The sequence below is a fragment of the Anser anser genome, assembly GCF_964211835.1.
Source record: "Anser anser genome assembly, chromosome: 1".
Lineage (NCBI taxonomy): Eukaryota > Metazoa > Chordata > Aves > Anseriformes > Anatidae > Anser > Anser anser.
Genome location: NC_139720.1, coordinates 200,967,478 through 200,984,261, shown reverse-complemented (window position 1 = coordinate 200,984,261; position 16,784 = coordinate 200,967,478). Strand labels below are relative to the sequence as shown.

At 48.4% G+C, this 16,784-nt stretch overlaps 1 protein-coding gene across 1 annotated transcript; it reads right to left on the bottom strand.

Annotated features, from left to right (window-relative positions):
- Positions 1-8,965: 8,965 nt before the first annotated feature.
- GPR83 (G protein-coupled receptor 83) lies at positions 8,966-16,779 on the bottom strand. Its single transcript, XM_083821681.1, has 4 exons — positions 12,956-16,779; positions 12,527-12,652; positions 12,146-12,279; positions 8,966-11,379 (listed from the first exon to the last, which is right to left on the bottom strand). The coding sequence occupies exons 1-4, from the start codon at positions 13,340-13,342 to the stop codon at positions 10,755-10,757; spliced, it is 1,272 nt and encodes a 423-aa protein (XP_083677807.1). The 5' UTR covers positions 13,343-16,779; the 3' UTR covers positions 8,966-10,754.
- Between the last annotated feature and the right edge of the window lie 5 nt (positions 16,780-16,784).

The following is a 16,784-nucleotide window of genomic DNA, read 5'->3' as shown; positions in this document are numbered from 1 at the left end:
GTTTTAATCGTGGTCTATCCAAACTACATCAAAAAACATCTTGGAGTTTCAATATGCAAATGTTGAAGACCCTCAACAATCATAAAATCACAGAAACATTATGCTTGGAAAAGACCTTCGAGATCATCTGGTCCAACCATCACCCTACTACCAATGTCACCCACTAAACCATGTTCCGGTGCCCCAGGTCCAACCTTTCCTTGGCTACTAAGATGGTGAAGGGACTAGAGGGGAAGACATATGAGGAGTGGCTGAGGTCACTTGGACTGTTCAGCCTGGAAAAGAGGAGTCTGAGCAGAGACCTCATCGCGGTCTACAGCTTCCTCACGAGGGGGAGTGGAGAGGCAGGTGAACTATTCTCCTAAATCACCAGTGACAGGACCTGCAGAAACAGTGTCAAGCTGAGGCAGGGGAGGTTTAGGCTGGACATCAGGAAGAGGTTCTTCACTGAGAGGGTGGTTGTGCACTGGAACAGGCTCCCCAGGGAAGCAGTCACTGCACCAAGCCTGTTGGAGTTTAAGAAGCGATTGGACTGTGCACTTAGTCATATGGTCTGAATTTTTGGGTAGACCTGTGTGGTGCCAGGAGTAGGGCTCGATGATCCTTATGGGTCCCTTCCAACTCGGGATATTCTATGATTCTATGATTTCCTTGAACACCCCCAGGGATGGTGACTTGACCGCCTCCCTAGGTAACCCGCTCCAATGCCTGACTGCTCTTTCTGAGAAGAAATGTCTCCTAACTGTTTTAATTGTTGGAGAGTAGTGCTCTTTGTTCAATTCTTTGTTTTAATTGTTGAAGAGTAGGGGCATGAAGTTTCCCTTTCTCCACTCACCAGTGACATCACTGCCAGGACTTTTCAACTATGGTGGAGAGAGGCTTGGCACCTGCATCAGCCAGTTCCCTCAGGACCCTGGGATTCATGTCATCAGGTCCCATGGACTTGTACCTGTTTAGATTCATCAGGTGGTCTTGAGCCTGCTCTTCACTTACAGTGGTTGGGACTTTGATCCTCCAGCCTCCATCTACAGGTTCAGGGAAATGAAAGACTTGGGAAGCCCATCTACCAGTGCAGACGGAGGCAAAGAAATTGTTGAGTACCTCAGCCTTCTCCATGTCTGTCGTTGCCAGTTACTCAGATATAGAAACTCACTCCTAGGATAAGAAATTAGCCACCTATAATAGCTTACACACTACTATTTTCACCACTCAGTCTATTTTCACAAATGTTAAAGGTGCATGGTGGCCCCTGGGGACGCCTCCTGTCACCCCAGTGCAGCAGCGCAAAGGAAACTGGGTCCTCTCTTGTGCTCTTCCTCGAGGCTCTGTGCAGAAGGGATGCCACCTCTCTCACAAGGGCTGGGGGATGGGAAAGAAGCACTCACACAACCCCTGAGAATTGGCAACAGAGTTCTTTATCGCCGGGACATCTTGCAGGTGAGCCTCCGTGGTGTTTGGTGGCTCCAAGCTAATGCTTGGGAAGGAGCCTGAGTGATGACGAGTAAGGAGCTCGCCAGGCCCTGCTGCGACGCTGTTGGTGCGCTCTGATGGCAGAGAGCGAAGACATGCCGGGGTAGTTGCAAGTCTGATCTGGCCGAGGTGGATCCACTTCCATTGGTTCCTCCACATCAGCTGGTGGATCCACCTCCATGGGCGCCACGCTGTTTGGCAGAAGGACAAGCCAGTCCTTGCCCGGGACTGCCCAAACGGGATGCCTTCCATGTGGCATGTTTTCAGCCCAGGGTGCCGCACCAGGGGGTCGTCCAGTTGCACACCTTGGTCCCATGCCACTCTCCGGTTGATTTTCATTTGTGGGTCCAACGCTGCCGCCTGTTTTACGGCCATGGCTGGGTCCCACACTGCATTCCGGATTATGGGCATGCCTCTGCTCCCCACGGCTGTCTGCCTGACACTCCTGCCTTCGCTCCATGCCACCATTGTGCCACTGGTTAGGCCCAGGCCCCCCGTGGCTGCATGGCTAAGGTGGCGGCCTGTTCCCCACATCGTTGCGGTGCCAGTGGTACCGCCTGTGTGTGTCTGTGGGCTGCGCGCCACAGGTCCCTCGGGCACTGGTGTCTCTTGTGCCGCAAGCTCTATTCCTCTGCCCATGACACATCTCCTTGTTAGGTGCACTCCTTCTCGGTGCTTCCTTGGACTGCATTGCTGTCCTCTCACACCGAGAAGGGCTGCCGCTCGCCTTGCTGCTTTGGCTCTTCTTCCTGCAGCACAAGCCGGCTGTCAGAGTGCCTAGAAGCTCAGCGAGTGGTGGGCCAGCTGCAGGGGTCCTGTTTTATAGGGCTCAGAGAAAAGGTGGGGCAGTGGTGGCCACTGTGACCTCAGCAAGGCTCTGTGATGGAGTGGCCCACGCGTGGCCAAAGGCGGCTGTGTTGGGAGCGGCCTGGCAGAGGACCTCACATGGAAGGAGGAGGAGGGCTGGGGGGGCTGAGGGCCCCTTTTGTGGGGCTGGCTCCCCCGGGCCATTTGGTTTGCCAGAGAGAAAGGCTGCCCCCCGGCCACAGGGACTGCCCTCCACCTCCCATCCTGTGCCCTGGGTTTATTTTTAACACTGTTTTTTTAGGTGATTTCATTATATTCTTCATGGAAAAGAACAGAAGCAAGGTGCATCTTCAGCCCTAATTCCCATGTGCGCTTTGTGCTCTGAGTGAAGAATTTCTTCCTCACGTCACATCTGATCTAAATCTCCCCTCCATTTGTTCAAAGCCATTATTCCTTGTTCCATCGCTACATTCCCTGATAGAGTCCCTCTCCAGCTTTCTTTTAGGCCACTTTTATGGGTTAGGTTAGGTGGCAAAACTGCAGGACCTTGCAAATTGCAGCCTTATCTACCTTCTTCTACATGTTCCACACGATCTTTTCCAGCTCAGGCTTTAGCCTCTGATCAGTGTAACATAGAATCACAGAATCATTAAGGTTGGAAAAGACCTCCAAGATCGTCTGGTCCAACCACCCCCCTACCACCACTATCACCCACTAAACCATGTCCCTAAGCACCACGTCCAACCTCTCCTTGTACACCCCCAGGGACGGTGACACCACCACCTCCCTGGGCAATTGGATGATGGGGGTGAGTAACTGCTCTGCAGTACAGAAATCTAAACAAGAAGATCAACATTTGTGAAGTGCTTGGAGATCCAGACATAAAAGTCTTGTTTTTATTAGCAGTAGCTGGCTAAACACACTCACTAAGGAAATCAGGGGGTTTCTACTCATCAGAAACTGTGATTTTCAGGTCTCAGGAAGCTCCTGCTATTTTTTCCTGTAAGAGCAGTGGAATTGGGGATGGCACTTGATACCCTCAGAAAATGCCCATAATAGCATCAATGTTCCTGAATTTCCAGGAAATTACTATATTTTTAGCTGTCCTCTTCTCATTCCCATGAATGGAGAGGGGAACATATTCATCCCATGGTGACAGGAGAACGGGTGGGCTGCCCTGCAGTCAGAGAGGATGCCAACAGAAGCTGAGATTCAAGTCATGCAGGAGAAATGTGCAATCTTTTCCTTAGCTGATGTTCTCAGGGTGCTTCAAGGAGTCTTGGCGTCCTTGTGCGTATTACAGCACGGGGCTTTGTGTATGCTCTGCACCGTCAGTTTTGCCTGTACTCCCAAAATATCCCTGCCTCTGGCAGATGCAGCTACATTGCTTCAGCCATCTGTTGCTTTGCTTTGGATAAGACTTGACTTTTGTCCATGAAGCATTAATATTACCACTTAGGCATCATGAGATGTAATACACTACTATTGGGAAACAGCACATGGTATTTTTATGTTTAGTTTCGCCTCTGTTACCGAGCCCATAGCTGATTTTTGAAATAAAAAAAATAATAAATCTGAATCTATGTTGCAATTTCTCCAAGCCTCCAACACCCCAGCATGGTTGTACCATAGTTTCTCATCCTGGTTTATTACTAATTATGGCCAGAATAGCAAAGCGTATGTGAAGCAAACCCCTTCCATTTACATCCAGTGAGGAGCTGGTCCTTGTCATTAATTTGTCTGCAACAGAACTTTCTCTGTCACGAAGAAACCCACATAGTGGAATAAAACAAGCTGTGCATTTTCCCTGCTGAGCACGGCGATGTCAGATTGCAGCTTGTGCTCTGCTGCTGAAGACTTTGAGGATGAACTGGCCTGCTTCCCATGTGACTATTGTAAGTGCATGTCAAGTACTGTGATGAAGAGTCTGGAGAAGGTTTGAATTCACGTATTTGATGGAAAGACACTGTAAATGGGGCCCTCCGGGCTTCTTCTGTTCAGTACTGAAGCAGATGGCGTCCTACTGAGCACTACTCATTTGAGAAGTGACCTGAACCCAACTAGGTGAAATTAAATAAAACTGAATGCAAAACAACTACTCTTATGAGGGAGAAATCAAACAGGGAATAATCAGCTAGGCGTTAGGATTTTAGGAAAATAAATAAATAAATAAATGATTGCTGAGATTTAAACTCACCAAATTGTCACTGTGATGGTTTTGCAGTAACAAAAACCCAACTCCCCCTTCCAAATTCCCCCATCCCTCTGGAATGCCGTAATAGGAACACCAGATGTAAGGCATGGGAGATGGCCTTCCTGTCCTACTTGGAAGGGGCCGTGGAGTACCTGGAATGGTCTGTTTCAGGCATCAGTTTTCAGGAAAAATGTGTGCACAAATTGAGAGGCTTGGAAAATGGCACCTGTGAGGGAAAGATGGAAGAACTCTGATTTTTGTAGATGAGAGGGGGAAGAAGTAAGAAACGTGTTCTCTAAATAAAACTAGTGAGACTACTCTTCTAAAAGGACATGAAAAAGAAGACATCAAATTCATGTGCAGAAGCGTCGAGTTGGCATAAATGCCTAGAAAAAGCTTAACCACAAATCTGGAAAGCCCTGGTGTGAGGGACGTGCTACCTTCACAGCACTGAAGCTAGCTTTAGGTGGAGGCAGGGATGGAGCAGGGGAGCACTAATGGGACACAAGAACTTCTCAGATGCCATGGTTTCAGCAGTGGCGCAGCCCTTCAGTTATTCTTCTGTCATCTGGAGTCGTGACACCCTGGTGCTGATGCACCTCTCATCTCTACCAGGATGGATGCGGAACTCCTTTCAGCAGACTTTTTTTAAAAGAGGCTGGACAAGCAGCAATCCAAGACATGCTCTGTCTTTTCTCAGTGCAAAGGAGTCGAATAGATTTTGCCCTGACGTCCCTTCCCATCCAGCAGACATTCCTCTTCATTGCCTTAAGGAAGGGAGGACAAAGGGAGAGAGGGACAGGGGGAGGAAGGGAATGAGAGCTGAAAGGGAAAAAACTCATCTGACATCAACAAGTGCAAGAAAGGCTTCAAGGATTTGTTCTCCCCTGAGCGCCGCTCAGAATAGCACAAGCTGCCAGACACAGCCTGGCATCATCTTTGTTCCCTTTCAAGGTCTCTGTCTAATTCCTTGTGGAAGAAATTAATAGAATATTGTTAGAAACAGAGAATTAAAATTCATGAATTCACAGAACTTGTAAGTTAATTTTCATAGGCCAGCTGTCCTACAATATTTTTCAAGGAAAGCAGAAAAAGATTAAAACAGTATTGTTAATAAAAATAATTTCACTTTTGAATACAAATATCACAGCACTCTGTTAAAACCACGAAAACCGCAGAGCTAACCACTCAAAGTTTTGGAGATGCCAGCATTAATGTGACCTTAATCGAGCTCCCTTATTCATAGGCCAGACGATGCATTCTCTAATTACAAGATCGTGTTTTGTTTTTCCGCAGAACTCCTGCAGTTGGGCTGTGTTGTCCTTCTGCAACCATCTCCATGCCCTGTGTGCACCTTATTGCCCAGTAGATGCCCCTCTGCAGTGGGCAGTGTGTGCCAGGGGCAGAGGGGCTTCCTCGGGGACTTTTCCAAGGCTTGGTTGATGTGGTCAGCCACGTACGTGGCCTGGGTGCTGGCGCTGCGCATCTTAAAACAACTTTGGCGATGAGAGGCAGCAGAGATTTGTAATGCAAATATTAGGATGGAGATGGATGGTGTGGGAATGAAAACACACATGCAAAAGCTCCAGAGGAAAGGACAGAGCCAGGGTTAAAAGAAAGACCTCTACCAATAACCAAAGACAGAACTGACAGTAGTCAGACCGGTGAGCTCTGGGGAGCCCACAATTTACCTCGGGGCCAGAGGGCTGTGCTCTGATGTGTCCCCAGCACAGGTGAGCTGGCAGCAGATGACCTGGGGTGTGACGGCTGCAGGAGGACAGCCACAGGGTGACATGAACCATTCCTGTGCCTTCACCCCGACAGCAGTGCAGCCTGCAGCTATAAAGAAATGAAAATGAGGGAACAACGCCAGCAGGCAGTGACCTTGCCTAAGATTTACAGAAGCAGAAGTAGGCAGGGTACCTAGGGAAAAGGTGGCAATAATAAATGTTGATTCCTAAAGATGAAAAATGTCTGTCTGAAATCTACTTCACTGCCAACCAAAAGGAACCCAAGAGGTGTAGTGAGGAGGGGGTGGCCAGCATCCCTTGAGCTGTGTCACACAGGGGTGAGCCTGGCCAGGCCACCTGGACACACAGCTCTTGGTGCTGCTGAGCATGTGGATGTGTCTGTGGGGCTGGGAAAAAGCAATCTGCAAGTCAGATAAAGTGAAATGACCTCAGGCTATGCTCTGGTGCTTTACATTCCCCGGGGGAAAAGAAGAGCCTCCTGAGAGTGTGATTCTCACCGTGCTCCAGAGCAACCAACCCTTTCTCACGCCAAAATCTCCCAGGCTTGTCCTTGCCATCTTGCAAAGGGCAGCTACCAAATCACCTCTGCGATGGCTTCAAAGCACTGCACCTTAACAAAAATCAAAACGTAGCAGAAAAAGTATAGCTGCAGCAGGCAAACATAAACAAAGGAGAAAACAAAAGACTCTCCACCCTGTGCATAAACGTATATCTTCTCATCACTCAGACTGTCCCTTCACACTCACCCAGAGGGCACCTGGATGCTGTGTAAGCACCAGTGACTTTTCTCACCTTAGAACACCCCTCTGATCTGCAACAGAGCTGAGGCAGGGTGAAAAAATACCCACGAAGCCTGGATGCCCAATTTAAATTGCCCGGGACGTGATGTTTTTGGAATACTTTTCATCCTGCTGCACTTTGCCTGCTCAGAACACAACCCCTGCTGTTTTCAGCAGCACCAGTGAATGCAAAACGTTCATCCAGGATCCCAAATCAGATATGAAGAAAATGAAGAAGAGTTGATCAGGAAATGCTCATCGGAAATTACCCCATGCCACGCAGAGCACGTTGTAGCACTGTGTGTTACGTACAGTTTTGAAGGAAACCATTTCTAGTGCTTTAGCCGTGAGCTTGTTGTCCTCCTGCCTGCTTCTGTCCTGTTCTCCCAAAAACTTGTTCCTCTACTGGACGCCGAGCACCAGTTCAGGCCTAGATCAGGCTGTTCAGGTTCACTGGCTGTTGATGCTCATTGGTCTTTTCTTTTCACCAGGTCCATCCCTCCCAGCCTGTGTAACTACACCAGCTTCAGCACTTCTTACAGCCCCTCTGAGCCTGGATCCAGCAGGGCATGGGCAGAGCCTGAGGAGGAAGGTTTTCCTCTTGGGATCTGAGCTGTAACTGCAGGAACCCTGCTCAGGGCTGCCTGGAGCTACATGTTGGGCACTGGGGGACGTGTCTGCTGGAGTTACGGCAAGCTTCTACACGTGCAGTTGTTCAAATGTGTTAACTGCATCTACAGAAGGTGAACAATCTTAGGATGTCGAAAGGTTACCTTCATCTTAAGAAAGCACATGTTACGGAGGTCAGACCACGAGCCCTTAATCCCACACAAGGCAAAGCTACCAGGATGTGCCTGCAGAATCTAACACGTGGATGTACTTGAAAACAGCACCATCACGTTCGCTGACCGGGAAGGAAAGAACACTGCCGTAAATCATAGCTCGGTCCAAATAGTTCTGGTGTGGCAAAGCTGTACTGAAGCACTGGGTTGGCAGAGCACCGCTTGAGGCTCACCTCTGCTGCTGGCCTGTTCATCGGCCCTGATCCTGGAATCATAGATCATTAAGGTTGGAAGAGACCTTCAAGATCATCTGGTCCAACCATCCCTCTACCACCGATATCACCCCACTAGACCATGAAGACTATTAACCTGCAACCCCTCTCTCAGCAAAAGCTCCCTCAGGAGGAGCTGCCAGCACACCCAGCAAGCCCAATAGGAGCCAGGCCCGCACACTGGGTGCTTGTCTCTCCAGGTTTAGGCTCTGCAGTGTCCCGTTGTAATCTTAAACTGAAGAAAAGAAGGAAACCCTGGAGAAAACAGGGAGACTGGTAGCCTCAAGCTAGCAGAAGCAAGCTAGATAAGGGATGCAAGTTAGAAAACAAGGAGGAAAACAGCTGAAGGGAGATTCCAGACCGACCATGGTAACCTTTTGCTAATTAAGGGTCATTAACGTATTAAAAACACACCCATCAAAATGTAAATGTATGGAAATGTGGGATTTGGTATCCACCCTCCCACTGGCCCTCTGTAATGCTCAGGGTCAACAGAGATAAATTAGGCAGCTAAAACGATCAGAAGTAGACAGAGAGAGTTTCACAAGTTAGCCGTGTATAAAAAACGGTGCTCCAAGTCAGAGGTGTGCGTGCTTTGCGAAAGGTCGCCCTTGATTCTGCAGGATGATATAATTTATTATTTAATGAAAAGACCTTTCCGTCGATTCCGTCTCTCGCAGCTGAGGCACTGCGATCAGGGAAGGGGTCGGATTTGCAGAACATGGCTGAGGTTACGCCAGTGTTGAAAATACCTCATCACTGCTTCTCTCTTTCAAGTGCGTACTGTCAGATTTTCAGGCAGCCAGCAGTCCAGAAGGTTTGTGTGCTGGAAAACAGAGGGGAGCTGCTGTCCCCAGACCGGGGAGTGTGGCCGATGGGACATTGCAGGCACTAGGGGAGTGGATGGGACTTGGCTTCAGGGCTCAAAGCAGGCAGGAGAAAACTTTGATTCTGCCCATCAGTGACACAAAGCGCTCTGACTCATGGAGCCTTGATAAAGGGTAGGAAGATAACGCGGGATTAAAAGCGAGAGACTGATACTGCCTTGTGAAAGGAAAAGCAGGGGGACAAGGAGAAGCGAGGCGTGCAGGGACGGGCTGGCTGCAAGGTGGGGTGGGCACTGCAGTCCCCTTATGTGCTCAGGTGCAAAAAACCTGCACAAGACTTAAAATGATTTCAGAATAAGTTTATTACAGGACATTAGGAAAAAGAGGTGTTTTTTTTTTCCTCTCTTTTTATTTTTCTTCCCATTTATAAAAAGAAGATTTTTCTCACTTCTCTGCTGGCTGCTGCAAGTTGAATGTGGAATGTGGCACCCTGGTGTGACATTCAAGCTAATTTCCACAGCACAGGAAAAGTTATTGCTTCCCTGTGTAATACAAGGTACAGCTTTTGGAATGCTCCCCCCCCCCCTTTTTTTTTTCTTATTCAGAACCAGATATTTTTCTGTTAAGAACACTAAGTTCTGCAAAATACTCCAGACAGCTGCAGTCACATCAATTTCTTAACAGCCATCCCATGAAGAACACATCTCACTCATCTTTAAATGCACTAAAATTGTGCATTGACCAATGGAAATCCTGCCAAGAAATGTTCTTATTACTTGCTATCACAGATATCATCAAAGCAGTTTATTTATGAACTGATTCCAAAGAGCTAACGTCTGAGCTAAGATAAAATGTCCCAAATGTCTGATCTGAGAAGTCCCCGGGTGCTTTACAGGATACGAGAGCGGCATTCAAAGACAAATTAAAAAGCCAAACTGTGGGATCCTTTAGCTACCACTTGAGAACAACGCAGAGATGCTCTGATCAAAAGGTCCAAATCCCAACTCAGATTAAGCGATTAATCATCGATGCTCTGTGGATGGTGAGTCCATGGCTCTCAATGTTTTTTTTTTAGGATTTAGTTCTCTATTTGAAGAAAAGCTTTATGAATATTCATGACTATTTTATGAAGGTAAAATTCTGTGTGATTTAGCACTGGCAACAGATGCTGAGCTAACAGGTTGGTGTTTGCTATCTACTTACACGAAGAATAAGCATTGATTTTTCTCCAGCGCTACCTTAGAAAAAGCGCCTGTGATGCGAAAGACCACTCTAATTTTCAATGGCTGTCTAGCCCTCCACCTCTCGGAAGGTATTTCCACAAAAAAATGGATTTTTAAGATGTATTTGTTTACTCATACTGAGCTGACCTTGACCCGTCAGCCCCCTTTAGGAAGAGATGTCTCACACCCAAGTGCGCTGGATTTAAGCCAGCGGCCTACGGGTCTACATCTGCTATTTCTGCGGTGCTATCAAGGGATAATGGGGAGGGAGGCTTGATGTGATCAGGCTGTTGCTTTAGCATTTAAATACCAGCAAAACACACACACCACCCCAGCGGTAAAAAGACTCAGTCATGCAGGTAACAGCGGCGTACATGCAGAGAATCCCTCCCTGCTGGTAGACCCAAAGTCAACGTGACCAGGACACAAAGAGAGCTCCTTCCCAGCAAGGGTTTCCTTCCTTCCCTTCCAGGGCTCCATATTATTTCCATCAGCCAGCATCAAAGACGCAGCTTCTTCATGCTGCCTCTCGCACAGCCAGGCTTGGTGCTGCCACTGCCACCACGCAGGCCAGGGCCCCACACCTTCCCACCTTCCTAGCTCCAGCCAAAATTAAGTGAGGTCCTTCTCAATGCCCCAGGGCCACTGTTTAGCTCACGGCTACTATCGGCTCCACTGCAGAGATGTCCGTCTTTCCTGACGGGATGTTGGAGGCCGAGGGCAGGACGTGAGAGGCCTGCAGCCTCCTGAAGGTGCCGTTTTCTGGCCAAGCCAGCCGGTAGGAAGGGAGCGCGGAGGGAAGCCTCTGTTCTGCGGGGCCTGGCGGTTTTCTGCAGATGTTGAGCAAAGCCTTCAGCTCCGATCGGAAACTGTCGTTGAGCCAGCAGTAGATGAACGGGTTGTAGCAGGTGCTGCTCATCGCAAGCCAGTGAAAGGCGAAGTAGAGGGCGTTGTTGGTGCGGATGGTCTGGCTGGAGAGGAGGACGACGTAGCAGTTTAAGGGAAACCAGCAGACCGCAAAGAGGACGACCACGAGCATCAGCATCTTTATAGTCTTCTTGTTCTTCCTGCGAAGGGCGAAGTACTGCTCGGTGGTGACATCCCCGATGGCGTTGCGCAGCCAGAGCTTCTTGGCCACCGTCACGTAGGCAGCCGAGATGATCACCAGGGGCAGGACGTAGAGCAAAATGAAAGTGGTCAGGTCGAGGTACTTCCAAAAGAGGTCAGCTGGCTCAGGGAAATCCGGGAGACACAGGCACCGGGTAACCTCCTCACTGCAAGGAGGAAGATACAGGGCAAGGGATGAGTGCGTAGAGCCAGGAACAGCAGGAGAGGTACCCCAAAAACAAGGAGCTAGGGGGGAGAGGGCTCACACAGCAGAATTTGCGGGCAGACCCTTCGTTTATGCACATTTGTCAGTGCTAAGCAGAGCTCTGTTGTCCAAGGATTTGAGCCATGGTGCAGCCAGCAAGCAGCACGGTAATCATTACTCATGGGCATCCATGACATTATGGTAATTTAATGAATTTCATTAATCACAAGATTTCCAGCTGCACTGAAGCTCTGTCCTGTGGTGAACAGAAACACAGACTCTGCTCATATAAAGGACTGCTTAAACCACTTTACAAATACCTCTGCTCACAACGGCATTTTACAGAACAAGCAGCCAAGGCTGTCCCTTTCCCAGGGCTCAGGAGTCGATTAAAACCTGTTAAGTTTTCCCCCATTCCTGGTCTGCCCAAACAGATTGCTACATCGTGTAAAATGCCAGTGTAGAGAAATAGAACGTCCAGGCCAGATCCTTTACCTTTGTACCCTATTTTATAGGATTAGCGCGACAGAATGAAGATTAAAATATATGTATAAAAATGAGAAGAGGATATTAATCACTGCAAAAGGAAACTGATGTAAATTACAGACTAGATCTGTACCTTGGTGACTTCAACACGAGCTCAGGGCTTTCAGTAGAAGATGCCAGTGTGACCACTGGGAACTTGGCATTTAATGAAACTTCAGAGGAAAAGCAAAGAACATCCTTACCTGTATTCAAAAGTAAAGAGTTTTTGGTAGATAGCGTGCGGGAGGGAAAAACAAGCCGCCATGACCCAAATTACGGAGATGTAGATAACACCTTTTGCAGTAGATATGCGAGGTTTCAGAGGGTGCATGATAACCTGTTTGAAATAAACCAATATTCAGGCTTATGCCATTTCAGGGAATAATTATATCATTTTTCCGTATTAACTTCAAGCCTCTTGCCTATTACTAGACAGGGAAATTGAGCATGCAAACTGTGCTGTCCTCATTCAGCTCCCACTGACTGCAAGCTGTGCGTGAAAGCCTGAAATAATTTTCACTGAAATGGGTAAAGGCAGATCCTGGTCCTACCCTTTCCGTCCGCCTGCCTCAGCGGGCTCTCACCTGGTGCCTGTCCACGGCAATGGCTGTGAGGGTCAAGGCAGAGACGTGGAGGGAGCAGTACTGGGCAAACCGACTGACGTGGCACATCCCCTTCCCGAATATCCACGTACTGTTCACAAAGCGAGCCTGGAACCAGAATGCCATTAGCAGTCGTGCACACCCCCACATGCTTATATATATATATATATATGATATACATCAGATATATGCATGCGTATATATCTGAGCCACCGAGCCACCTCTGGCACAGAATGACTTCTGCTGTGCAAAAGATGCTTTAAAACCAGCAGGTTCTTTCCACCTCAGGTAATTTTCAGATTCCTGAAGCTACCAAAGTGATGGCAATCGCTCCAGCTGCCTCCTGTCCCCGCTGCTGCCGCATCCCTCCCCCGGAGAAGGACCGGAGGGAAGCCTCTGCCCCCACCTTACCAGCGTGAAAGGGGTGTTGAGCAGCGTGATCATGATGTCGGCCACGGCCAAATTGACGATGAACAAGCTGGTGGCGGACCGCAGGCGTCTGCTCTTGACGCCGACGTGGCAGACGAGGACGTTGCCGAAGAGGGAGATGACGATGATGACGGAGTACGCCGCGACGAGCAGGGCTTTCGCCGCCACGTGCTGTGAGTCCGCCCTGTGCCGGCTCCTGCCCACGAAGGTCTGCCAGCCCGCCAGCGTGTCGTTATCCCAGGAAAACGAACCCGAGATGGTCGGGATGCCCAGAGACTCCTCAAGGCTTCTGTTGGCGGGCAACTTTCCCGAGGTCGTGAAGGCGTTAGCGAAGTAGGGGAGGGAGAAACAGATGAAAAGGGACAACATCCCCGACGAGACGCTGCGTGCTGCCTGGGATCTCGCCCGCTTGCAGCTCGTGCCGTGGTGGGGAGGCTGGCCATGCACCGGGGAGGCTGGCCATGCACCGGGGCTCCTCTCCCGCTCGGCTCCTCGCTACTTTTGCTGCTCCGGCAGGCTCCGTGCTCTTACACGAGCTCGCCGGCATGCCTGCCCACCAGGCTGCGTAGCATCGCCCCGGCTCTGACGCGCTGCTTTTCCGCGCGATTACACCCCCCGGGCGTTACTCCAAGACAAAGACGCCTGCACTCTGCATGAAAGGCAAAACCTGTCTCTTCGGTCCTCAGCAGCCTTTTCCTCTACAGGCAGCCCCACTCGTGCTAATCCGGCGCTGTTTGTGAACAGCGACGCGCGCAGCAGCCCTGCTGTCTTCCAGGACTCGTTTCAAAGTGAAGTTCAGCATTAAAGGACCGACAGGCGAGTTTCAGCCTATGTCACAGCTCAACAGTCACAAACCAGCATAGAACAGAAAACCTGTGTATGTACACTGCTTTTACTGTACTCACAGCATTTTTCCAAAGACTTTTTTCCCCTCAGAGGGAAATATTTAAATCCCTCGGCAGGGATTTCCTCTTGGCCAAAGGAATAAGCCCTGAACACCACAGAGAAGCACGCACATCCATGCCAGTGAAAATACACGTGTGCAAGGTGCTACCCCATTGCTCTGAGTTTTCCCTGGTTTAAGGCTTCAGGCATTACTAACCTGCCCTGCCAGAGCTGGCACGCTGAAAAGGGAGGGCTGGGGACGGATCTGCTCGGGTGGTGCCAAATAACCCCGGTCACAGCAGGTTTTGTACGTACGAGGCTTTATTTAGGCATTCATTTACAGCCCAGGATCCCACAGTTCAGGTGGTTTTCTCCTCACCATCTCTCAGGAGGCCAGCGCTGCTGGGCAGGTGCCACATCCCATCCACAGAGCTCCCCTGCAAGCCGCTGCCAGTATCAGTCACTTCCCCAAAGCTGTCCAGGAGGAGCTCTTTCTGCACTTGTCCCGCTCAGAAATACCCACCCGCAGCAGAGTGCTGAAGGTGGTGGCCAGCTAAGATGCCCCTTGACCTGATGCTGCCAGGAAAATACAAATTCTCTCACAATGCGACACGAAGGTCTTGGGAAGTGGCTGAGCGTGGAGCAGGGCAGTAGCCTGAAGGGTTTCAGACTTGAACAGAAATCCAGGTGGCTCTCTTCCTCTCCCAGGTCTGCTCCAGGAGATCCCCTCCTTTTCAGTGCTACTGGCCTCTGCCCGAGGACTCAGGTCTTCTGAGGAACAGCTCGCTTTCCTCCTGCCTTTCTTTCTGCAGATAGACGTTTCCTATCCCAACGCTCCCCCTGCCCACAAACAAGTAGCGTGAGAGATTTCCCTGCAATCTTAATTTCTCTCTGCTGCTCTCTTCCCTCTGTAGCCCTATGGATAAAGCAACACCCTGCTGGCTTCCACCTTTGCTCAAACAGCCTACTCTTAGATGTTTTTTTCTAGTTCTCAAGCTAATTTTTATTTATAATTTTCTGAAGGCAGGGAATGTATGTACAGCTGTTTTCTGGAGAGAAGACTCATTGAAGTAATTTGCATATTTACCAGATGATTACAGGTTGATAGCACCACCCGCAATGCTTTCCTTTATGAAGCAGGAGGCACACTGGAGGTACAGAGCAGCACTGCTCCCGCAGGCTGCCAGCCGTTCCCATTCCCAACGACCTATCTATCAAGACCTACTCCGGAGCTCGTCTGCTTTGTCTGGTAACTTCACAAGGATAACTGGCTGTCAGTATGTCAAGGGATGCGTTAGGGTAGAACAAAACCTTCACCCCTCCAGAACTCGTGCCCCTTCCTAAAAGGAAAATCTTAGCAGAACTTCGTGTTTACGTGTTTCTTTTATACGGCTTTTTAAACTCCTGAAGTTGTTCAAAACTTTCAAAGCAAAACGTGCCACAGCACGAACATCCTCAGAACTCTTCTAGCTCAATCCACAAGTAACAAACATTTACCGATATAGCTACTGCTTTATTTTCTATCTTTCTGGGAGGGTAAGGAAGGATCACAGCAGGGTGTGGTATTTCCCTTTCCAAACATTCAGAAGTTTTGAAAGTTCTTACCTGGTCTCTGAGAAACAAACAAACAAACACAAAAACTAAAAACAACGAAAACCCCGAAACAACCCATCAACACCAGAGTCAAGATCAAACAGATCTAGGGCAGAGTGCTGGCTGAAGCTATTAACTGTTTTGAAGGAAAGACATGCTACTGAGATAACAATAGCTTAAATTTCACACCACAAGATACAATTGACTAAAAAAATCATCACTGTATTATACAGCTATTAAGTTTCCTGATGTGATCGAAATACTTCACCTAGCAAATCAGTCTTTTGTAGAAAAGTTTTTGCAAGCCTATAACAAAAATAAAACATCGATTACATTTTTTTGTAAAAAAAAGCAGGACGAAGAGGGCTCAGCCTTCACAAGCTACCCACATACGAAGATGTGATTAGAGAAATGGGCTCAGCAACAGGCCCACCACAAGCAGCACCTGCTTGTGTGGGAAGAGATGCCCCATCGGTTTCAGACATGTGCACACAAGCTGCTCATGGCCTGTGAGCCTACACGCAGTTGTTACTAGAGAAAAGGCTGTAGTAGCTGTCAGGAAAGCACCAGAACGCAGCTTGGCACCTGCTTCTGCTGGTTTCACCATGCACTGCCATCCCCAGCCGTCATCCACTGAGAGCAAAAGAATGTAGCTGTACAGGAACGTCATGATTTAATGATATATAAAAATATGTATTTATTTTTTGTAAGAGACATCTGTGAAGTGAACTGAAGTACCTAGTGAAACAAAAGGTATTTAGAAAGCACTTGAAATAAAGCTATACAGTTCAAGATTTCAGGTAATCCGAGTCATCATAAGCATCTGTTTGACAGCTCTCTCAACTGAAGCTGTGATTTAGGAAAATAGGCATAGAAAAAACAGCCTGTAACAGAAGTATGAAAAAACACCCAGACAAACTACAAAATGCAATTTGGAAACATTCAAGAAAAGGAATATTAAAAAAACTAAACTGCACACTGTGCACTCTCCGCCCCATTTCCAAGGAAACAACCTTTGATTGAATGTAGCTCTGCTAAACATTTGAGCTTTCCATGGGCAGGTGGATTGGAAGTTTGCATGAGTGAGAAATGACTTCTCAAAAACTATCCAGTGGGATCTCTGAGAATTAGCAGTGATTTTCTGTGTGTCTTATGCCTGTATAAAAGAAAATCACATTGATGATTAGGAGTAAGATATTCTTACAGTACAGAAATATCTCTCTATGCACAACAGGCTACATTTTTCTCTCTGAAAGATGCTATTTTTGTATCTTCTAAAAGACAACCCAGGAACAGCTGCAGTTTAACATAATAAATAAAGCTGCTATGAATT